Raw genomic sequence first — 24245 nt, 5'->3', positions numbered from 1 at the left:
GGCGGTTAGTCCTTCTAAAAGAATTCAGGCAGTTAGTCCTTCTATTCTTTTGGCAACGGGAGAAGAGAGAAACAAAATAATTTAGGCGGTTAGTCCTTCTATTCTTTTGGCAAAGAGAGAATAGAAGAAAAGATAACACACTTTTGTTTTCTGCAGAATTTTCACTTGCAGAAAAACAAGGTTTGGAAAAACAAAACTTAGAAAGCTTTTTGGCAAAGGAAGAACAAGAAGAGAGGTTTCGTAGAAAGGAATTCTTAGAAGTTCTCAAAAATTGTTAAAGAGTTGTAAAAAGTTCTTTTTGAATGCAAGTCAAGGTCTTATTTTTATAGACTCTTCATGTTTGGTCAAGAAAACCATTGGAAGAGTTATAACCTTGAGAAAATCATGTCAAGAGTTACAACTTTTGACCTTTTATTCAAAAGTTATCACTGGTAATCGATTACCATAATCATGTAATCGATTACACAATGCATTTTATGAAAAGTTGTGACTCTTCACAATTGGATTTGAATTCCAACATTTAGATACACTGGTAATCGATTACCAATATAGTGTAATCGATTACACTATTTGAAAAATATTTTGGAACGTTGCAAATCAGTTAAAAACATTTTGAAATCAAATTTGGTCACTGGTAATCGATTACCAGGGAGTAAATACTCTAGTAACTTAGAAATTTTTTGAGAAAACTCTTTTGTAAAACAAAATTGTGCTATGTTTGGATTGTTTGAAAAAATACTTCCCTTGTAAAGTCTTGACTGTTGCTTCTCGATTTCTTCTCTTGAATCTTGAAATCAACTTCTCTTGAATCTTGATCTTGATTGCTCTTGAATCTTGAATCTTGAAACTTAATTGTTCTTGAATCTTGATTCTTTGAGACTTGATTCTTGAAGCCTGATTCTTTGGAACTTGCTTAACTCTTGATTCTTTGGCATCATTAAAATAATCTTGGAAGTCATTGCTTCCACAGGAATATCTTTCTCTTACTTTTTGAAGTCAGACACACATATATAGGCCCTTCGTGCCTTTTCATAATGGTTTGAAGAGATGTGTCTTTTCAAAAAGGCTTTTTCTGAAATTTTTCACTGGTAATCGATTACAGGTTTCTGATAATCGACTACATAGTTATATTTTGAAGGGTCATGACTTTTGAATTTAAATTTCAAGAGTTCTGTTGCTGGTAATCGATTACAAACATCTGGTAATCAATTACAGGTTCAAAATTCAAATCCAAAACTCTTTTTAAAAACTATTTTTCAAAATTGTCTTCTGGTAATCGATTACCTGAGCCTTGGATGTCTTGGAAACACTTTGTTTTAAGGAAAGGCTTCATCTTTAGTTAATCTTGAAGCAAGGCTTTGTTTGTTGAAACAACCTTGTATTAATCTTGCAGCAATGCTTCTCCTTTGAAGCAACCTTGTTTGATTCTTCTTTGGCATCATCAAAATCATGTATTCATACATTCACAACATTGGAAAAATGGTATGGGTTCCAAAAGGATCTTTAGTCAAAACAAACTTTAAAGGACCCAAGAAAATTTGGGTACCAAAATCAAAATATGATTATATAAATGATGGACTCCTTAAAGCAAAGTTGGTGCATTGATAGCGGTTGCTCCAAACACATGGCTTGAGATGCATCAAAGTTTATTCATGTTTCTCCTAAAAATAGTGAACATGTGATTTATGGAGACAACAACAAAGGTAAAATTGTTGGAGTTGGAAAAATAGGTATGAATCTCTCTACCTCCATAGAAAATTATTGATGACCTTAAGCATAGTTTATTAAGTATTTATCAATTATGTGATAAAGGCCTTTTGGTATCATTTGATTCTCATATATTCCAACAAGCGGTAACATTTTCTTTTAGGCCAAGAAATGATACTTTGAACGGTATGGCATGCTCTACTCTTTTAATTCATTATAAATTGCTTAATGTTTTTCTCTTCTCTACTCATGATTTGTTTTTGATGTTGACAAATGGGGAGAGATAGATAAAAGATAAGATAGTAAGGGTTTATGAGACAACTTTTTATATATGAAATCTATGCAATCTTCAACTGTTTCATATAAGCAATCATTACAAAATCAAGGGAGAGTAAACTATACAGATAGATATTCTTTTGTTTTTATTCCTAACATACAGATGGTTGTCATGATCAACAAAGGGGGAGAATGTGAATCATGTAGGTTTTGATGATGTCAAAAAGATTTTTCTTGATAATGATTGTCATCATAAAAAAGGGAGAGAATGTGAATCATGCATGTTTCAAGTTTTGATGATGCTAGAGAGAATTTACTTGATAATGATTGTCATCATCATAAAGGGGAAGAATGTGAATGTATGAATACATGGTTTTGATGATGCCAAAGAATAATGAAACAAGGTTGCTTTCAAGATTAATTCAACAAACATTCAAAGGTTAAGCATTGCTTCAAGATCAAGAAAAAGATAAGGCTCCAACAATCTCATTGGTTGATCAAGCTTTTGCCTCAAAACACATTGTTTCCAACATCCAAGGCTCTGGTAATCGATTACCAAGCAGTGTAATCGATTACCATAAGACAATTTTGAAAATAAACTTTTAAAAGGGGTTTTGAATTTGAATTTTGAATCATGTAATCGATTACCAGATGTTTGTAATCGATTACCAGCAACGACACTTCAGAAAACACTTTGAAAAGTCATGACCCTTCAAAATATAACTATGTAATCAATTACCAGAAAGTTGTATTAGATTACCAGTGAAGAATTTCAGAAAAAACTTTTTGAAAAGACACATCTCTTCAAACCATTTTGAAAAGGCACGAAAGACCTATATATATGTGTGTCTGACTTCAAAAAGTAAGATATTCCAAGAGAACTTCATTGCTAAATGCTCTCTCAACAACTCTTGGGCAAACACTTGCAAATCTATTGAGAATTCATCTAGGAACTTCAAATTGTATCATCTCTAAAAGAGAGAAATTCCTCTAGGAACTTCAATTTGTATCATCCACTCTAAATGAGAGAAATCTTTCTGTTCATCTCAGAAAGTCAGTTGTAATCAAGAGACTGATTGTCTCTTGGATTGTGAGAATTGTAATCAAGAGACAGGTTGTCTATTGGAGAATCTTTGAATACAAGGGTGAGGGATCCGAAGGTGTGTTCAAAGTCTGTAAAGGATTTACAGAGATAGTGGAAAATCTCAAGTGGGTTGCTTGAGGACTGGACGTAAGCACAGGAAGTGGCCGAACCAGTATAAATCGAGTTTGCATTTATCTCTTCCCTTATCTCATTTATGTTATTGCAATCAATTTTGTCTTGGATATTTAAAGAACATTATTAAATTGATTGTTGCTTCTTCTTTTACATTCTGAACCTATCATTTAGAAGGTGGTTAAAAGTTTGTTAGTGAAAATTTTAAAACTTAATTCACCCCTCCCCCCTCATAAGCTATTGAGATCACCTATCCAACAATGATCCTTGATAGGCTCCTCTGCTAGGCCCCACCATTGAAAAACATTTATCAGAGTTGAGGTTGGGAGAAGTAGTTATGGTAGAGTCGGTGGGAGCATGAGGTTCAAGGAGGCTTATGTTTGAGTGGGTGGGTCGATCAAGGTTAGGGTTTGTAGGGTGGTTAACGTTTAGGTAAGGGGTTGTTGTAGTAGTAAGGTAGGTGGGTTTGAGTGTTGGGTGGTCATTGTTTGGTTTCAGGTTGGTGTTTGGTGTAGGGTTGGTTGAGAGGGTTTTTGTGTGTGGTTGATGAGGGGCTAGGGTTTTGATGAGTGTGTGTTGTCGCCATTAAAACATTATTTATGTTACAACTTAATTTCTAGATATATAATATAATATTAAATTTTATTTAGGGCCCCCATATTTTTATTTCAAGCTCTGCCATTGGGTGTTGGTTTAGAATCTAAATGCAGGCAAGAGCAATATTAAAAGGGTCTTTTTGAAAAAATTAAAACCAAAAGGAGGTAGATTATTAAACAAGAGAGGTGTGTGTAACAATTACCTGGCTTAGCAACAAAACCCAAAAAATCAGTCCGATCCAAAAAGTCACGACCAAAAACAAAATAGAGTGTTGCTAGGTGCACCCAACATTTTTGCTGGTGCACCCAGCAAAATTTAGAAATGGCAAAAATGCCCCTGACTTATTTTTTCCTTATAAAAGTTTTTTTTTTTTCAGAAATGCACACAGCCCCCATTTTTGTTCACTTTTTTCCTCTGTTTTTTTGGTTTTTGTGCTGAATTGTCTCGGGTTCGTTGGTTCGTTGTGAACAGTTAGGTGCGGTGAAGGTGAAGGTGCGTTGCGATGGTCGACGGCGACAAACGAGGTACGCAGACACTGGTTCATTTGTCGCGGACGTACGGATCACTTACGGATCAACCTAATCCGTAAGTCTCTTACGGATCAACTTACGGATCAAGTTGATCCGTAAGAGACTTATTTTTGGCATTTGCTATTTTTTGAATTTAGTTTCCCTTTTTTCTTTTAAATTACTAATTTTTTTGTATGGCCATTTTTTGTTTGATTTGGTTAGATGGACAAAGATGAGTGGATGTATGAAATAATGTTTGGACGAGTGGATATGGATTATGAAAATGCAGAAGCATGTGGTGCGAATGAACCACATGTTGATTGTTCGGATGCATTCAACACTTCTCAGGTTATAATGTTAATGTCTGTCACAGATTTAATAAAATGAATACTGGTAGAAAACTTAAATTATGTGGATTTATTTGTAGGTGTTTGAGTGTCGAGAGGATGTTTTGCGGTGGGCTTGATCTGTGGCTCATGAAAATGGATTTGTGGTGATGATTTTAAGGTCGGACACAAACACAGGTAGTAGAGGAAGGACTACGTTTGTGTTAATTGGCTGTGAAAGGAGTGGCAAGTATAGGTGTAGGAAAAAAGAATTTATCAGAAGAGACACTGGGACTAGGAAATGTGGGTGTCCCTTCAAGCTTCGTTGCAAGCCAATGGTTGGAGGAGAAGGCTGGATGGTGAAGTTGATTTGTGGAGTGCATAATCATGAATTGGCCAAGTCATTAGTTGGACATCCATATGCGGGGCGATTGACTAAAGCTGAAAAAACACTTATTGCTGATATGAAGAAGTCCATGGTGAAGCCAAGAAACATTCTGCTAACTCTGAAGGAACACAATGCCAATAACTTTACGACCATTAAACAGGTATACAATGCAAGAAGTGCATTCCGTTCTTCCATAAGAGGAAGCGATCTTGAAATGCAACATCTGATGAACCTTCTTGACCGTGATCAATATATTCATTGGCACAGAATAAAGGATGAAGACGTGGTTCATGATATCTTTTGGTGTCACCCTAATTCAGTGAAGTTAGTCAACGCATGTAATTTGTTATTTTTGATAGACAGCACCTACAAAACAAACCGGTACAGACTCCCACTGCTCGATTTTGTTGGGGTGACACCGACTGGGATGTCATTCTCTACCGGTTTTGCATATGTGAAGGGTGAACGCGTTAATAATTTGGTCTGGGCTTTACAATGGTTTTGAGGCCTTTTTTTAAAGCGTGATGTCCTCCCTGGAGTTATTGTCACTGACAGAGATCAAGCATTGATGAATGCAGTGAAAGATGTATTCCCTGAATGCACAAATTTGTTGTGCAGCTTTCACATAAACAAGAATGTGAAGGCCAAATGTAAATAACTAATTGCGCAAAAAAAATGCTTGGGATTATTAGTTGGTAAACTAAGTTAACTACACCATTTATAATAATTTACATATACTATAACTAAGTTAACTAAACCATTTTAATAACACGCGTGTATATAGACACAAATGTAAAATATGAGATACGATTCTAGGTTTTTAGACAAAGGGAATACACAATCAATGGAAATAAATAAAACTAACATTACTACTAGAAATAAATAAAACCAACATTACTAATGAAATGGGTTCATGTACAATATTTGTACATACATCGAATATGAATATAAAATATGTAAATAAACTACACCTAATCCGTGTGCCGCCTGCGTCGAAACCTAATATATGCTAGTTGGTCCTGTGTCACACTCCTGGCCATCCTGAGGCATTCTTCGATCACCTCATGTGTCGATGAGCCTGGCGTGACCACCCCTAGGCTCAGATGGCGCTCCAACCTCTCAGCAATCCAATGGCAAACTTCCTGTTAAATACAAAACAAACAGATTACACAAATTATTATAAAAATATTAATGTAAATGACATAAATTATTAGTATTACTTACCACTGCATGTCTAGGCTCCTCCACAGCGGGCCTCGCAGATGTCGACGGTGCTCCTGGCTCCGGCACATGAGGGATATTTGTCTGTGGGGGCTGAGGGACGACTCGGGGCTGCAGAGGATCTTATGCTTGGCCTGGTGTCATGAAAGGATGCGAGATGCAGAAGAACCAGTCCATGTAGTCACTAGCACACTGACCTGGCACAGCGCACACCTCACCTGCTGGAACGATATGATCCGAGTAGTGCATCCACCTGTCGTGTATATCATCATATGACACCCATGAATCGACAGGCGGAGCAGGAATGGTCTGTGTGTATCCAAACTACCGCACGACCCTCTCTGGTCGGTAATAAACAACAACAGGACCCCAGGGCAGGAGACCAGAATAGCATGAAATCAAATGCAAGTCCCGGACCGGTCAGTGCTCCCCATATAGGATCCAACAGACATCCGGAATCCGGAGTCGATCCAGGCGCTCCCTGTACGACACTATACGTATGCTCTTCACGGTCTTCTTCGTTGCAATACCTACATGCACGCGGGGAATCCTCGTCGTAGTCCTGATCAGCAGTGGACTCCGCGACTGAGGGAGAGTGCTCGTAAATCCAGCACTACAGAGGTAACATCAAAATGATAAACATTAATAATGAAAGTCTAACAAAATTTAAAGTTGAACATTGTTGAACCTCAACGAATGAAAAACATGTTTGTTACCTGCAGCAGTGTGATGTAACCGTCAAGTTGTCGACTGCTGCTGATAGAGGCATCGTTCAGCTGGTCGTACATATGCACCAAAGTAGTCACTCCCCAAGCATACCTCCCGGTCTGACTGAGGTCACGAAGGACCTCCAAATACATAACATGCACATTTGTTGCACTCTTGTTAGCAAACAGAGTGCAACCCAGAAGATGAAGGAGATATGCGCGAGCCGCAGCTGTCCAATGACCTGCCTGGCATCGACGCTCATATATATCACGTACCCATTACAGGCATACGTACGGTCCATGACACTGCCCTGTCTTAGCCCTGGCAGTCTCTGCAGAGACCATCAATAAGTCCACCAGCATCTGAACCGCATCATCCACGTGCAAGGGCTGAAAGACGTGCAAGTCACCAACCACGGGCAGATGTAGAATCGAGGAGACGTCGTCCAGCGTGCTCGTGAGCTCTCCCATAGGGAGATGGAAACTAGACGTCTCCCGGTGCCACTGCTCGACAAACGAGGACAATAGTCCCCGATCGCCAGTGTCTACTGAACACGCGATCAGAGGACTTAGTCTTGTCCCAGCAACTAGTCCCTTAATCGCAGGGACAGGCCTGCCTAAACTATGGACCTTCCTCCTGTGAGAGGATAACTTCAACTCAGGACGCTCCTGAATTGAAGTATAAAGGAACGCAAAATTTGTGAAAATCATCATTTAAAGGAAAACTAATTTCAATCATAAAGTATAATTAACAAGTAACTAAAAATAAATATTATAAATACCTCTCTCGTCCATACGCTACAAGCAACGTGATCCGCATACTAGGTCAGAACGGATGGGTCGCTCGGACGACCCGAAAATCCCTCATGCTCATCCTCAGCAGCCTGCGTGCCTGTGTCTGTAGGAATGTCTGCCCCAGTGTCCTCTACATCATCTGGTGCCATCGGGTCATCCGGAAATACGTCAGCCTCTACATCTGACGCAGGGACCACTGGCTCATCGTGCGTCGCAGTCATAGGGACTCGCTGCCTCCGTGCGGATGCGGTAGGCCTTCGACGCTGTGGAGCATCATCAGAATCATCACGATCTCCTCGGCCCACACCTCTGCCAATAACGTGACCTAAGGCACAACCTAATCCTCTGGTCCTAACTATGATCTGCAAATGAGTACCGCAAATTCCATCACTGATTTCATTCTCTCAAATTTCATGTGAGTCTCACAAACCCACCAAAGCCAGATGACAAATGAGAATGATTAAAATCATTGAAAGCATGGTTAAATGAGTGATTAAAATCATTGAAAGGATGGTTAAGTCACTTTAGGATTTTAGAAACTTTCTCATATGCTAGTTCAGCATATTCAGATTGACCACATTTTGATGTTGACTACCGAGTCATTATCGTATTGGCAACATTATAGCCCTGTACAAGTTTATGTTGACATTGAAATTCAAGGGAATTTACCTCAGTAACTCTTGAAGAACAACATGCACGCAAGCACACACACTTGTGATATAATTCGTCATACTGACACAGTCACATAGACTAGTATATATCAAGTCAGGGTCAGAAAGTTGATTTACTATTGAAACTACTAGCTAAGCAGATAGATGGTTGAGTTGAATAATGCCACTGCCATTTGTGAATATTTTGGTCATGTTTCTCTGATATTTGGTCATGCTAAAACATTGAAATTTTACCAAGCCTTCTGTTGGTATGAATTTTTGGGCTGCTTCTCACACTCCGTAACTTTCTCACGAATTGAAGTTTGCCATGTCTTGCTGCAAACAATGCAGAATCAAACAAGGCTTGAGTTTGCTATAACATCTGTTAAGAAGTTGCCCTACTTGACTTCAGCTCTCTCTAGTTGTGATTTTTATCTTTGTAATAATAAGACTAGTTTTAGTAGCAATATATGGTTTGGAATATTTGGATAATTTCGGACAAGCACTAGGTGTCTTTTGAAATTTTTTAAATGAAGAAAATTGCCAACATCTCAATATAATCATAATTCATGCTAATCAATATATACTATTAGGATAATTCCCTGAAAGAGGATACATCTATATATAATCATAATTCATGCTAATCAATCTATACTATTTATCTATATGTCAACATCTCATTATTTACAACCAAATTGTGACTAAAGTCAAAACAAATTGTGACAACAATCTAATAAGAATGATCCAAATTATAGGCAATATTTACTCTTCTACCAAAGTAATACATAAAAGGCAATTACATATTTGCATTAAATCAAATTAAAACAATTGATATTCTCCAAAGTGACACTATTTATCAAATATTTACCATACATTCAGAGGTCATCCTAATAACCAAAATTCCCAATTTCAAAAAGAACTCACAATGTATCAAATATTTGGCAATTTTTAAAATGAAGTTGTGACTATTAGAGATCAAGTGATTCGTAAGCATTTTCCGGATCAAGTTGATCCAGAACATGCTTACAGATCACTTGATCCGTAAACTATGTCTGAGTAGTTTACGGATCAAGTGATCCGTAAGCGTCTTTCGGATCAAGTTGATCCGGAACATGCTTACGGATCACTTGATCCGTAAACTATGTTTGAGTAGTTTATGGATCAAGTGATCAATAAGCATGTTCCAGATCAACTTGATCCGAAAGATGCTTACGGATCACTTGATCCATAACCTACTCGAAGCTTCCCTACTCCGACAACAATGGCGGAAACAGAGGACGATGGCGCTTACCTCAACGGTGGACGCTGACGACGCTCCCTCGACGGTGGACGATGGCGTAGCTCTTCACGGAAACCTCCTCAATGCACCTCGCAACCTCTTCACAGCAAGCTCCTCTTCACGACAACAATGATTCGTGGCTGAATTCGAAAATGGTGAACTAGAGTTAGCGGGAGAGAGAGAGGTCCGAGAGGTCACCAACAAAATACAAAAATGGCTGAGGTGAGGAAGAAGAAGAATGAAACGCTCTGAGGAAGAAGAAGAAGGTAACTGTGTGTGTGAGGAAGAAGAAATTCGAAACGAAGAGACAGAGTAGCGGGAGAGAGAGCCATGCATTTTTAAAAAAAAATTAACCCAAGGATATTACAGACTTTTCACCTCAAGTGCTGGGTCCACCTACAAAAATGCTGGATGCACCTAGCAGCACTCAACAAAATATCTTATCCAAAATGGCGAGAAGCAAAATCAAGGAGACCTTGAATTGAATGAATCACGTGGGTTATCTCCAAATTTGCTAACACTACTTGCATACATTAATGGAATTAAATTCTAATTTTTCCTATTTATATTTTTTAACCTTTTCTTAACAGAAATAAGAGAAGTATTTAAAATTTATATTTTAAAGATATTAACTGCGTCTATTACAAGTTTAATAAATGTTTAATTTTTTTATGTCATCCAACAAACGTACCAGTGTAGAAAATTGGTATAAATATGTATATATTTTTTAATTTAATCAAAACATTTTAAAATAAATAAAAACATTTATTTTAAAAATTACACTTAATTATTAATTTTGCCAATTATTATTCAATACTTATCATATAAAACACATTTTTTGTGAATTTTTTTATTAAACATATATTTACTCATCTATTATATTAATTTCTTGTAACTTTATTATTTAAAATGTTGTATACTACAAAAGTATAAATTTAATTACTATTCATTCTTCTGTTGCTAGAGTAATGCCTGTTTGTATAAGTTTCTTTTTTCTTAAAATAATTTCTATATTTTTTAGTAAACAAATAATTTTTTTTATCTTTGATGTGTTTGTTTAAATTATTTTTTTAAATAAATTGTCTATTTTTTTAAAAAAAATATTACCTTTTTCTTAAAATCACTTTTTTTTTTGTAATCACTTCTTTTAAGATTATTAAACAAATAAACCTTAAAAAGTTCTTTCACCACCGTTTGAATTATCAGTCAGGTTTGATTTTAAAACATTTGTTATTATAAACATATTTAAAACTTTCTCTTACCGGCAAAATTGAATTTGACCAGATTTGGTAGGAAGAAAGAACAAAAAGCACATTACATGAGTTGACATTTTTTCCATGTACCCATCTTAGGTATATGCAATTCTGCATGCACCTGAATTCAAGTTTCAATCTTTAACCTATCCATGGCTTCCTCACTCTTTCTTTGCAGTAACTACGTCTCCCCCACCTCCCAAAACCCCTTCAGAAGCATCCATTTAGCTCAATTCAGACCAAATGGGACATCCAATTTTCACTCAAAGCTTCGGTTTCAGAGACCCCACTTGGTTAGAGCCATGGTTTCTGATTCCAACACTTCCAGGAGACAAATAGAGGTTACATATTTTGGTCCCGTTTTTTTTTTATATGCATTGGATTGATTGAAGTTTCAGTGTGGTTGTTTCTGTAGAATGGCATCTGTTTAGGCAGAAAGTTTGAATTTTTTTTAGTGTATTATGCTTTGGATTGAAGTTTCAGTGTGGTTGTTTGTGTGGAATGACATTTTTTTAGGGGTAAAGTTTGAATTTTTTATGTTATGCTTTGGATTGAATTTTGTTTTTTAATATATGTTTTCTAAATGTTGTAATTTTTTTGTTGGTGAAAATTAGATTGTGTATGACCCTGAAGGAAGGATAAACAAGTTGGCTGATGAAGTAGACAGGGAAGCTTCTCTTTCAAGGCTTACTTTGTTCTCTCCTTGCAAGGTAATCTACCTTCCACCATGCTTTTGCTTAGAAGCTTACCCAAATTTGTTTGCTTTGTGTTGAAATAGCCTACCCTTCTTCTGCTGCAGATAAATGTTTTTTTGAGAATAACCAACAAGAGGGAAGATGGGTATCATGATTTGGCATCCCTTTTTCATGTAAGTTGTGATTGCAATTTGGTAAATGCTTTGATGCTCTTCTATTGCATCTACCTTTTAATATGGTATATGTATTCTTGAGAGTGTCTTGCATCTTTTGAGTCTTCAGGTGATAAGTCTAGGTGACATAATTAAGTTCTCTTTGTCACCTTCAAAAACCAAGGATAGCCTGTCAACCAATGTGTCTGGCGTGCCCCTTGATGATAGAAATTTGGTACTACTGTTTTCCCTTCTCAGCCTTTTGCTTCTTCTTCTGGTCATTTATTTGTTCAGACTTCAGAGAATGTTATGTGGAAATTCTCTTTTAACAGATTATTAAGGCGCTTAATCTTTATAGGAAGAAGACTGGCAGCGACAAGTACTTTTGGGTATGAAGTAACGATGTTTATTTTCTTCCTAATTTTTATGATTTTGAATTAAAAATTTCATGCTTCTTTGTTTTTCTTGGAATTCAACTCACCGCATGATTTAATGTGTGTTGTGTATATTGATGTTGTTTTCAGATTCATCTTGATAAACGGGTGCCTACTGGGGCAGGGCTTGGCGGTGGAAGTAGCAATGCTGCAACTGCACTATGGGCAGCAAATCAATTTAGTGGCTGTCCTGCCTCTGAGAAAGAACTCCAAGAATGGTCAAGTGAGATTGGATCAGACATTCCCTTCTTTTTCTCTCAGGGAGCAGCCTATTGCACTGGTCGAGGAGAGGTTAGTCCAAACATTAGGTACCTTCCTTTCTTGAAGTCAGATTTGAGAAAAACCACAAGATGTTTACGTCTTATATATTGCTATATCTTGCTGTGTGGATTCACAATGTGTGGCATCAATTGATAATATCTTACAATTCTGATTAATTGCTATAATTGTGAAGAGCTATGCCACTGTCCTGCAATACAACTTAAAGAATCGTGGTACAAATGTTTGATAGTCATTCACTACCGATTAAATATCAACCACCAACACACACCAAGTGGATCCAACCTTTACAATTGTTAGTTAAGATAATGTAGATTGATCTTTATTCCTGAAACCTTTAATTATTTATTACAGACATCAGATCATTTTGTCATGGATGGGAAGGGATTTGTTTGTTCCTAAATATCCCTTTTAACCTTTTGCAGCCAGCTAAACTTATATTCCATATGATTTCCCAATCAATATATTTTATCCAAGATTTTTCTTTCACTTATGCAGGTTGTTCAGAATATTCCTCCACCAGTATCTCTGGATGTTCCAATGGTTCTCATAAAGCCCCCAGAAGCATGTTCAACTGCTGAAGTCTACAAGGTATTTGACTTTTAGGGGTAGTAATGAAACCATACTTCCCCCCTCCCTCTTTTTATAGTCACAAATTTAACAACTTCCAATGGTTCAGTGTCTACGTTTGGATCAGACTAGTAATGTCGATCCTTTAACATTGCTGGAGAAGATCTCAAAGATTGGTATCTCACAAGATGTTTGTATTAATGATTTAGGTAAGCTTCTAGCTGTGTATCATTCTTTTTTTCACTTTCGTTTTGATTTGATCTTCTTGAATGCAAATTGCACATAATTCTATGAGGTGTTTAGCATGAAGGTAATCTAGCAGAACTGAGATTTACTATTCTATTCTCATTATATAATTGTATTTATAACTTACTGAAATATTGACCGTGTAAATGTCTTGCAAATCAATCCTTCCTATCATTGACATTGTTATATACTTATATTTGATCCTGATGCACATGTACAAGCATCAGAATACTAATTGAACTTGGTACTGTTCAGATGCATTTGACTTTTAATTTTCTTTTCATGTTTTCCCTTTTTTTTGTCTGCAGAACCTCCAGCATTTGAAGTTCTCCCTTCTCTCAAAAGACTGAAGCAGCGAATTAGTGCAGCTGGTCGTGGAGAATATGATGCTGTTTTTATGTCAGGAAGGTGATAACACTGGAAAACCTATTATTCTTTAATATCTAGACTGGCATTTCTGTGCAACTCATATATACTTGCTAGAGCTCCTGGGCACAAACATACTATGTGTTGGTTTCCTATAGTTTCCCGACTCCCTTTGGGTGTGAGATTAATCCCTTCTGCTACAAGTAGTGTCTCCTGGAACACAGTTCACTTACCACTGTGCCCAACCCCTTGTGGGTATATATTTATACATGTTAATATCCATTTTCGTAGTGTGTCTCTGTTTTCTTTCTCAGTATGCATTCTGCTCATGCTTAGCAATGCAGGACTAAACATAACCCAAATTTCAGTGCTACTAATCTGATATATAATGCTAATATTCTTTAATTAACTTACCCTGTATGAAGACAATTATTTAAAACTTAATATGATTATATCCTTAAGCACTTGCAATGTAAACTTAGTACATGAGTGGTTAGGTCATCCAGGAAATCTAATCCATTTGATTATAGATTGTTAAAATAGATAAAGTGAGCTGTCAAATATTGAGGGATATCAGTAATCAGAATTTTTGTATAATCACCAATTTCAACGACCATCTTTAATGATATAGTGTGTCCTGCTATTAATTCTTTTCATCTTTTGTTTATGTCACATAGATCAGGTTAACACAACCATCTACCCAACAAAACTACTTAAGAAACATATAATGCTATAGAGGCATGCAGAAACATTAAATGCTAATGCTATAGGGGAAGAGGGCCCCAAAGAGAAACTCAGATAATAACTTTATAGAAATTAGCACTTGTTAAGTGATTGTCCAATAATCTAACCAAGTTGCGGCATGATGTTTGGATATTGTTGACCACCTAAAACCATGAGTCACCCCACCTGCTTATCAAAGTTTATTTGCCAAGACTCTTAAAACATGTACTTCCTCTTTGTCCATAAAACTGTATAAACTACAAGAGAACTCAGATCCAAAGCAAGTTACTCGAGTAGCCTTTTGGAAAGAGATTATTAAAACCTCAATGGGGATTGATACGTAACTACTTCCTGGTTGTGTTAGGAAAATCCCTCTAGAAGTTTAGGCTAGTAGAAAACACATTATGTTGATGTTGCTCAACAAATAAGGATTGGAGTCTGGAATGACCCGGAATTGAAAAATAGAATTAAATCAGAGAAAAATAAAAATAAAAGCCAAAACAATAAACAACATTAGTGACAATTAATCTCAAGGTAGCAAGTAACTAAGCACTGGTAACACATTGAAGATAGTACGATACTAAAACAGTTATTAACTTATAATTTATTAGTGAAAATTGAGTCTGTTCTGCAATTGTTTAGCCTTTGATATTTATATCTACTGAACAGAGTAACCAAGTCTGTCTTTAGCTTGATTCAAATGACAAGATATCTTATTATTTCAAACGATTTGTAAAATTGCTATAAAATTGTATCTTTCTTCTTATTGTACTTCTTTTTTTCCCTAGAAAAATACAATAATTTTAATTGTAGCATCTCATTGATGGTTACACAAATGATTGCCTTTAATGTGGACTGCACATCTGGTTTGTAAAATTGGTCATGAGTTTTCTGTGATCTTGAACTATGGTGATTGAACAATTTAGAAAATAGCACTAAATTTATTATAATCCTTTCTTTCTGTCTTGAGAACCTTTTAAATCAAACTCAACCATCAAATTTCAGACAGATAGCCTTCTGAATAATACAAGCCATCAGTTATCCATGTCTGTTGTTTGAGTCTATTCTTCATAGGTTGAAACTGTCTTCTGTGGAAGGGAAACCCTAAGAAAGAGCTTTCTTTCTTTTTCTGTTAAGGTTTCATTTTCCAAGAACAGATTCATTCTTTGTTCTTTCTATCTTTCATTCTGTTCTTCAATTCTGGTTTGTTGGTTCATAGCAAGCATCTCTCTTTTACTGTCTTTCTTTGACTTTGAGGAAGATCCCACGAATCATCTTCTATCGACATCGTCTGCTTACTGTTACCGTACGCTCTTCTTACCCAACCCAAATCATCTGGTACTTTGTCCGCTCTCCCTTTCCTGGTGAAGGAGAGAGAGTTTTACAGGCTGATGCAGCTAAGAAAGTCTTGTTGAAAGCAGGAACGAAGACTGTGACGACTATTTGAACTAGTTTCAAAGGATTGATTGACCCTTGGGAGTGAATCTGGCTAGGGCACCCTCGTAAGGCGTAGGGTAGGGATTTGAAACCGGAGGCCTCTCCTCATCTAGTTCTTTCGTTACGCCGAGAAGAAGCAGAAAGAAGCTTGGAAGAAGGATGGTCAATCTTCTCAGTAATGAATTTTCCAGAAATACCCTTGTAGTTTGAATTTATTCCTTTATAATTCTAGTTCTATCAAGGGTTATATAATAACTTAATAAGCAAAAGTAAACTGAGGTTTACACTTCCCTGTTCTGAATGATACTATTTATTCTGAAGTAGTCCAATGTTTATTTTGCTCTTCTTTCCTTTTTCTGTGATATAAAGTCTTGATTTTAAAAGTTGCAATCATCTTATATGCTGTCTTAATACACATCCTGCAGTGGAAGCACCATTGTTGGAATTGGTTCTCCTGATCCCCCACAATTTGTTTATGATGATGATGAATACAAAGATGTCTTCTTGTCAGGTAAGCTTCAATAACCTTAAAATGTTGAAAACTACATCCATGTCTCTGATATACTGAAACTCTAGTTCCATATGCGCATATCCACTTATTCAGAAGCTAAAATGATTAAATCTGTGTTTCTTATGCTGCAACAATGTTGTTGGAAGTGGGAAATCAATTAGTGGTTGACATGGGTTAATTTTATTTTTATAGCACAAGATTATGAAGAGGTTTTACATCATTTGATCTGCAAATATGAGCTGTTAAAAATGTAAATCCCTTACAATAGCTATTTTAATTTGAAAAATATACAAAGTTCAACTCAAAGGGCCCCTTTTATTGAAATTCTGGTGGGGCAAGTGAATTCTGGTAAGCAAGATGGCATTTTGTGATGGAATCTGCTGAAAAGTTTGTCACTAGCAGCATTAACTGAAAGGATGCTAGTGTTATCTCATTAAACATTTTATATAGTGTGGTGTGTCGGCGCTGGTGCGTAATGATGTGTTTTATAGTTAAAAATATTATGAGGTTGTTTTAGAATGATGGAGCAAAATTATTATGATGTTGAATACATCTAATTTTTTAATTATGAGGTTGTTTTAGAATGATAGAGAAAAACTTATGATGGATTTGGTTTTAATGTGGACTTTTCTCGTTCATTCTTTCTAATTGCAGATGCCTATTTTCTCACTCGAGAGGCAAATCAGTGGTACCAAGAACCTGCTTCAAGTCCTTCTGCCTCTCCTGTTGTTTCGGAGTCTGTTTAACCTACGGTCTTATAAGATAAGAAGATAGTAATGTAAAATTGCATTATCTAGTCTTTTTTCCTGCATCATTTAATGATGTAAAAAAAAATAAGTTTTGCTGCTTTAACTGCTGGGAATCAATAAAATTAAAGAAAGAAAAATGAATGAATAAATATTAGGCACTGCCTCTGAGTTGTACCAATGAGCTAATAATTGATCTTATAGCATGCCTCTGGGAACTGTGATCAACCCAATAATAATGTTGTAAGTTTAAGGTTATCTTAGTTCTGTTTCAAAGTTGGATAAATTTGATTTTAAACCATTGTAATTAGAATGTGTATTCCAATTAAAGTCTAATAAATTTTACATTAGAATTAGTGTACAGTGTGAAAAATTGATTCTTGATACAAAACAAAGAAGTACTTGGTCTCCCTGATACCACATTTTTTTTTTACATTTGACTAGATTTCAGGTGTCCATCAACCGTGGCCTCACATGAGAAAAGTGTAGATATTTTGAACCTAGCCAGTATTTGTAGCTGTTCCTTTTTAAGAGAAATTTGAAATTTTGGGCCAGAGTCTTAGGTTTTTTGTTTTTTTGTCTGACTATGGTATTTCTATGAAATAATTTCCGCCAAAAATAATGACTAATCTACATTGAAGACCTCAAATGTTTACAGGATAAGGTATTTTTCTTCCAATGATTTATTTCATATCTAAAGATCACCCAATATTTATATTTTGGACCACTTAATTAAAAAATACAACCCTCTATCAGAGATTTTGAAAGAAAGGAGCAAAGTTGGCATCTTGACATAAACTAGATTCAAAGTAAAAACTAAATCAACGGTCTGTCACTATTTTGTCACCCTAATTGAATCGACAATTGAAAGTGTTTTTCTTTCCTAACTAATGATATCAGATGAAAGTCTATTATGGGAACAAGAATGTCAAGTGTTTTTTATATTATATTGACTAGGTAATTTCGTAGATATAGTTGTATGATTAATAGTGGACTGGTTAGATAAAGTTTCTTCCTATAATAACAACTTCATGATTAAAACTCATAAGTTGCAGATAAAGTTCACACTATTACAATTCATTTCCAACACAACACCCTATAGTTGAGGTGAATAGGAAAGATTTGACTCCATTCATGTTTAAAACAACTTACGAAAAAGGATGTCCATCTTAGCTCTTGAAGTAATAGTAAACCGATAGCTATTAGCTACCCTAACTCGAAAAAGTATAACCAGTGGCATCCAATTGAAATAAAACTCTTCAATTGCACTGAAGTTGAATGCAGCAGCAGGATTGAATGTGACTAATCTCAATTGGCTTCTTAAATTGGATACCTAGTCCATATTTTTTGGTTTAAATTTATTAAAAATCACCAAGTTGTACAAAGAAATATCACTCCTTATTTGATGAACTTCCACTAATTTTAATCGGTAGTAGTATTTAAAAAAAAAAAAGTATATTGCTGGTACTCCTTTATTAAATGCATCACGTGACTTGATCAACATTCAAACACATGTAATAAAAATATAGTCCCTGTACTTACCAAAATGTAACACTGCCACAAAACTGTCACGAGAACTGAGCAGAACCGTAGAATATTTGAAGTGCTATCAAACATTCCACCGCTCTACCCAGTTAGTTTATATAGTGTGTACTTAGTGTATGGAAGTGAATTGTGCATATGACAGCAAGTTACGGGGTAGTTTACTGTGCATGCATGTGAAATTCCACAGAAAGCTTACCACCAACATCATATCAACTATAGCATCATAAGAACAAACATCAAATCCACACATTTTTTGGTCTTTTTTTTATTCATTTGATTTCTCCCCTCAACTCTACAGAGAAGGAGAAGAAACAAACTGTCTTGGTAAACTAAAAAGGTCTTTTCCTTCAAATGGAGAACTCCAATCCCGAGATCCTGATGGTTCAGCAGAAGATACTCCACCTTCTTGCAATCCAGGCAAGGGAACCATGCTACCATTAGAGGGTAATGATCTAATTGCTTGCTGAGCAACCGTGCCAGAAGCATTTGAGCCATATAGAGTACTACTACTCTTTGTAAAAGGAGAAAGCCCAAACAATAATGCATTAGACCTGGGTGGAGATAAACCTCTATCCAAGGACCAGTCTATGTTGGTATAATCAAATTGCATTGTTCCACCAGTGCTCCAGTCTACCGGAGAAGTTGCCCCTGATGTAGCTGCTGATCCTAGCCCGGAAAAGAGTCCAAGAGAAGAAGCAGCGGCAAGCGTTGGAGATGCAGATGTTCTATTCCATAAGTTATTCCCTTGATTGGTTGCTTGGAGATCTACTGAACTGCTGTTGCCAGCCACAAACTGCTGAGGAGGTTGACATTGAAGTTGGTGGTACAGTTGATTAGAACTGAAATAGTTTGAACTGAGGCTTCTAGTGCTAGGAGGATGAGACATAAAGCCATTGGACCTCATGACTTCAACACTATTAGTTGGATACCAACTGGCAGCTACTCCGGGAGGAGATGAACTCATGCTGGCAGCTGGAATCTGCTTTGCATTTACAGTTTGAGGTCGCTGCATCACAATTACTGGCTCCCTAGTTGCTCCAGGTTGAAGGTTCTTGTAATCACCTCCCACAGCCATATAAGAAGCTTCTGTTTTAGCAGGTGTGGATGACACTTGCAACGGTGAAGCCAATGAAAAAGAAACTGAAGGATTAGATCCTGCACCTGGCCACCTCTTGTCAGCTGGTACAGCAGCTTGTTGGGGCTTTGCCCATTCAGACTTGGGTAAGATTCTCTTGAGAGGCTGCACAAGTCTGTTGCTGGATTCTGTAGATCCTCCTAGCATAACTGCTTGCTTTGCATAGTTAAAATCCTTTTCATCTTTTTTGGGTTGATTTGGAGAAAGTATGGGTTTTGTCTGTGTCCTAGCATTCTGATTCACAGCTTCTGACTGCTTATTGGTGAGGGAAGGAAGATCACCAATTTCCTCTGGCTTTGGTGGACCAGATGGTCGATCCAGCTTCAACTCTCTCAAAGACTCTGCAGCCTTATCAAGATCACCCTCACAAGCAACAACTGCTCTTTCAACCTCCTGTTTTGAGCAATTGTACCTGATTTCTAGGTCTGCAATTCGAGCAAGTTCTTCTGATATATCGATTTTCAAATTACCCCCACCTATATTTGTTTCTTTATGATTATCTGCTTCTTCACCACCTTCAAACAGCCATGCTACTGATTCCTCCACCCTTCCTTCATTCAGTATCAATGCTACTGTTGCACGCTCATGAGAAAACCCCATTGCCACAAGCTGTTGAGCAAGTGCCTCAAGTTTCCTTGACATAATATATCCAGTGCAACGATCATGCAACTCTTGTGCCCGCCTTTCCTTCTGTCGTTGGTGCTTCTTTTCATTCTTCTGGCGGATTTTCTCACGTTTATCATTATCAGCTCCTGGTACTGCTTCCAGTCGAGCAGGAGGATTAGAAGCAGCTTTGTCTTTATGGTCCTCTGACTCACCAGACCAACTACCATTGTTAGAAACAGAATCATACTCCACACCAGCTACCACTGAGCCTGCAGGATGTTCATCTGTCTCATCTATGTTCCGAAAACGACCATTAGAATTTACTTGAGAAGTAGATGTTGGTGACGTCTCCAAAGTATGAAATGTTCCCAATAAAGGGTTGTATGCACTAGCTGGTACACCAGCCACAGCATTACCAGATCCTGAAGACTTGGCAGAAGACTTTTGAGCTTCCTTGACGGCCTTTTTGTCTTTGGACTTAGATTTGGAAGCAGGAGACATCTCTTCAGTAGCAAATATGCCCCTGCAACATAAAAGAAACATTCAGATTAATTTTTTTTCTATTGAACTACCAAATTAATAGAGTTAATATAAAAAAAAATAAAAAAACCAAAGCACATTTATCACATAACATTCTGTTAATTTCATCATCATGGGTGTGGATCTGTTAGCAAACAATCAAGTGCTCAACGATTATTGGAGGACAACATAACAAACTACAGAGGGAAAAGGACAAGGGAGGGGGCATAAACTGAAGATTTCTTACCCTCTTGCAATTGCATTTGTAACTTTCTCCTCTATCTCAATAAATTCTTTGTTAAAAAAGAAAGAAATTTCTAGCAAGGAGCGAGAGAAATAAATCAGGTTTATGAATTTCACATCCAATCCAATATTTTTCCAGCACTATAATTGATTAAAGAGAATTTAATAACACGGGACCTTTCTTCTAAAGTGACTACTAATTTCATTTATGTGCATGGTGATCTCTGGAAATTTTAATAAGAAGGATTCATGCAATACATAATCTATTTGACAAAAAACAATAAGTCCTCTACAGAAGCACAGGGCAGAGCATGAAAATTGAGTTGTTGCCACTTAAAAGACAACAATACAGAAAAAGTAGTTAGTTTGTTTTATCTGTGCATTGAAAGAATGGAATCTAATAGTGCTTAGTGCACAAATCACAGTGCAATTTAAGTTTTCATACAGATGCAACTACAATGCTTCAATCAGGTACATTTACAACTGCATCAAAAATTTAAAAACTAATAATATTATGAACCAATACAACAGAAGTAGATAATTTGATTAATCAAGTATTGAAAGGATGGAAACAGATAGTTAGGAATAAAATAATCAGATAAAAACTTACTGGATCAGTTCATATAGAGAAATAAAAGGATATCAATAATTCAGAATGGATTGAGATTCAACTGAACAAAAAAAAATACAGTAACAAAGGACATTTGAGAGGCCATGATTTATCATATCCATTCCTTAGTGACAACTTCCTTCCCTTGTTTAATATTTCTCTATTTCTCCAAAAGCTTACAACAGAATTTCCCTCCAATTTCCCCTATGGCCGGCCAGGCTGGCAATAGGTTATTCCCAGTCATGCCAATTCCCTTGCCCACTTAAGATCAAGATTCCCTACATTTCTTCCTTGTGCACACCCTCACTATAGGAGATTTCCAAACATAATGCAATATAACTTCTCACACAGATAAAATTACAGGACTTCAATCAGGTACAGGTACAATTATATTGAAATTTAAAAACAGAACATAAAGAATCCATAACAAAGATCCACTCAAACATTTGCCCCCTTATTATTTTCATACCAAAATGCAATGAATCAAGTTTCCTACACCCTCTGCCACCTGAAGAACCATCAACAAATATTTTTCTTCAACTAAGGATTATAAGGTCATATTTAGGGTAGAGGGTGAGGCAAAAGGAGAACAAGTCTTTTAAGTAAACAGCTAAATGTCGTCACTTAAAACAATGGTCATCTTAAACCCCTAAGACACCATGACCAAAACAGTCAAACCCCTAAATCCAGTTTGAATTTTACCACTATGAAACCAAATAATATGTTGTAGGAGATTATTTGATTTAATTGTATTCTAATAAAGTGAACAATAAAAATCAAGATGATCCAAGGTTACTGGACAATTAGGCAACAAATAAAGCTTTAAGAATGCCAACACAGAACTTAATACAAAAATCATCAAGAGATGAAAGCATACATCTTAAAGAGATCAAGCCATACTACTGTACTATTTCAAAGCACACAACCACAGTACATTTTATAATCAATCTTTCTAGATAACAATATTAATCTCAAGCAGAAATTTAAGGCTCATCACCTGATAACTTTTAACTGTTTGCAGATACCCAACAGAACCTTTCCCAATCAAAAGATTTCCAACCACCATAAAAGGCGTACAATACTGACCTCCAAACAAAGGTACAATTATAACATGTCAAGTCCAATATATAACAGCATTCATTGCAGCTAAGCGTTAGAAGAAGAATCTATGGCAACCCCCCACCCACACACACTAAAGGTTTATGATCAACATGCCAGAAAACTCGGCCCCGTTTCAGCCAGTCCTATCGTCATCCAACATTATTAATCTATTAACTAATCTCCCCATTCTTCTGTAAATAACCTTATGATAGAAACAAGGGAACTAAACAATCAGAATAGGACTATATGACTTTAGTGGACTTCCACACTGCATATTGATCTTTTGAAGGAACATTAAGCTCAACAAAAACAAAAATCAGAATTATCATTGTTTGATCAATATTCTTTTCAAGCATACCCCCCATGCGAATGTGAATAGCCTAAAGTTAAAAATCAAATACATACTCACCTTCCATTTTTATTATTTATTATTATTGTTTACCTTCCAATCCTTTTTACTGAGAGGATAAAACATGGCATTAGGTGCAAAAAATCACTACACACTCCTAGCCGTAAAGTACATCCAGAAATATTCAAGGAAGAAAACAAAAATCCAACTTATGCAAAGATCATAACAGTCATGTGCAACCTTTCAACTACCTTTGAATGACTTGCAATTAATCAAAACAGTAGTGACAATATTATTATACTAATTATTATATTATTATACTAATAAAAGTACAGACAACTACAATTAGAACAAGCACAACTGCATAGTCATGAAAAATATTATAAAAAAAAGTTTTTTGAGATTATCACTGCAACATATCCAGTGCTACTAATCAGTGAAATTAATTGTTCTTCGGTCTTCTAAGCAGGTTGCCAACGTGCGCCCAATACAAAACAATCAACAAAATCTACAACAACCCAAAAGCCACCGCAAATCCTCCTCAAGGATCCATCAACGAACAAACCCAATCCAAATCCAAACACGTCCACGAAATTCCGATTACGAAAATCCGAAGAACCACCGAATGCGGAATGCAAATCGCGAATTGCGAAAACAAAGGAAAAATAAAACCTAAACAGCTGAAACCACATAATAGAGTTTTGATTCGCAGAATTTCATAGTTATGGTTCATATTAAAAGCAAAAAAAACACTTAGAGAGAATTGAGAAACAGAGGAGGAGGAGGAAGAAGAAGAAGAAGAAGAAGAAGAAGAAGAAGAAAAAGAAGAAGAAGAGAAGGAGAAAGAACCTGTGGATCGAGCAGTTGAATGGTGATAACCGTTGGGAACTTAGAGCGGAGAGAGAGATAGGTTTTTCGAGGTTGAAAAATGAAATTGAGGGAATTAGGGTTTTGATTCGAAGAAACAGAAGAGATCCGAAAATTTGCGAAAAGCGAAACGAAAAAATGTCCAAATCTTAAAAACGAAACATTTATAGTGACGTCTCAGTTGTTG

At 36.3% G+C, this 24245-nt stretch overlaps 2 protein-coding genes across 3 annotated transcripts; one reads left to right on the top strand and one right to left on the bottom strand.

Moving 5' to 3' along the window:
- Positions 1–10949: 10949 nt before the first annotated feature.
- On the top strand, positions 10950–17231 carry LOC100812541 (4-diphosphocytidyl-2-C-methyl-D-erythritol kinase, chloroplastic-like). The gene is made up of 11 exons (NM_001255958.3): positions 10950–11265; positions 11539–11634; positions 11724–11792; positions 11902–12006; positions 12104–12160; positions 12296–12496; positions 12983–13075; positions 13164–13263; positions 13609–13708; positions 16252–16337; positions 16992–17231. The coding sequence occupies exons 1-11, from the start codon at positions 11077–11079 to the stop codon at positions 17081–17083; spliced, it is 1188 nt and encodes a 395-aa protein (NP_001242887.2). The 5' UTR covers positions 10950–11076; the 3' UTR covers positions 17084–17231.
- Positions 17232–18820: 1589 nt separating this feature from the next.
- LOC100802602 (uncharacterized) lies at positions 18821–24214 on the bottom strand. 2 transcript variants are annotated; one of them, XM_041013152.1, is made up of 3 exons: positions 24041–24206; positions 22739–22822; positions 18821–20892 (listed from the first exon to the last, which is right to left on the bottom strand). In XM_041013152.1, the coding sequence occupies exon 3, from the start codon at positions 20868–20870 to the stop codon at positions 18921–18923; it is 1950 nt and encodes a 649-aa protein (XP_040869086.1). In that variant the 5' UTR covers positions 20871–20892; positions 22739–22822; positions 24041–24206; the 3' UTR covers positions 18821–18920. The 2 variants fall into 2 exon arrangements, with proteins under 2 accessions (XP_040869086.1, XP_003556803.1); XM_003556755.5 differs by lacking the exon at positions 22739–22822 and having other exon boundaries at positions 24041–24214.
- Between the last annotated feature and the right edge of the window lie 31 nt (positions 24215–24245).

The sequence above is a fragment of the Glycine max genome, chromosome 20 (genome assembly GCF_000004515.6).
Source record: "Glycine max cultivar Williams 82 chromosome 20, Glycine_max_v4.0, whole genome shotgun sequence".
In the NCBI taxonomy this organism is placed as follows: Eukaryota; Viridiplantae; Streptophyta; class Magnoliopsida; order Fabales; family Fabaceae; genus Glycine; species Glycine max.
Note: the sequence above shows the minus strand (reverse complement) of the source record. Positions and strands in the feature narration are given on the sequence as shown.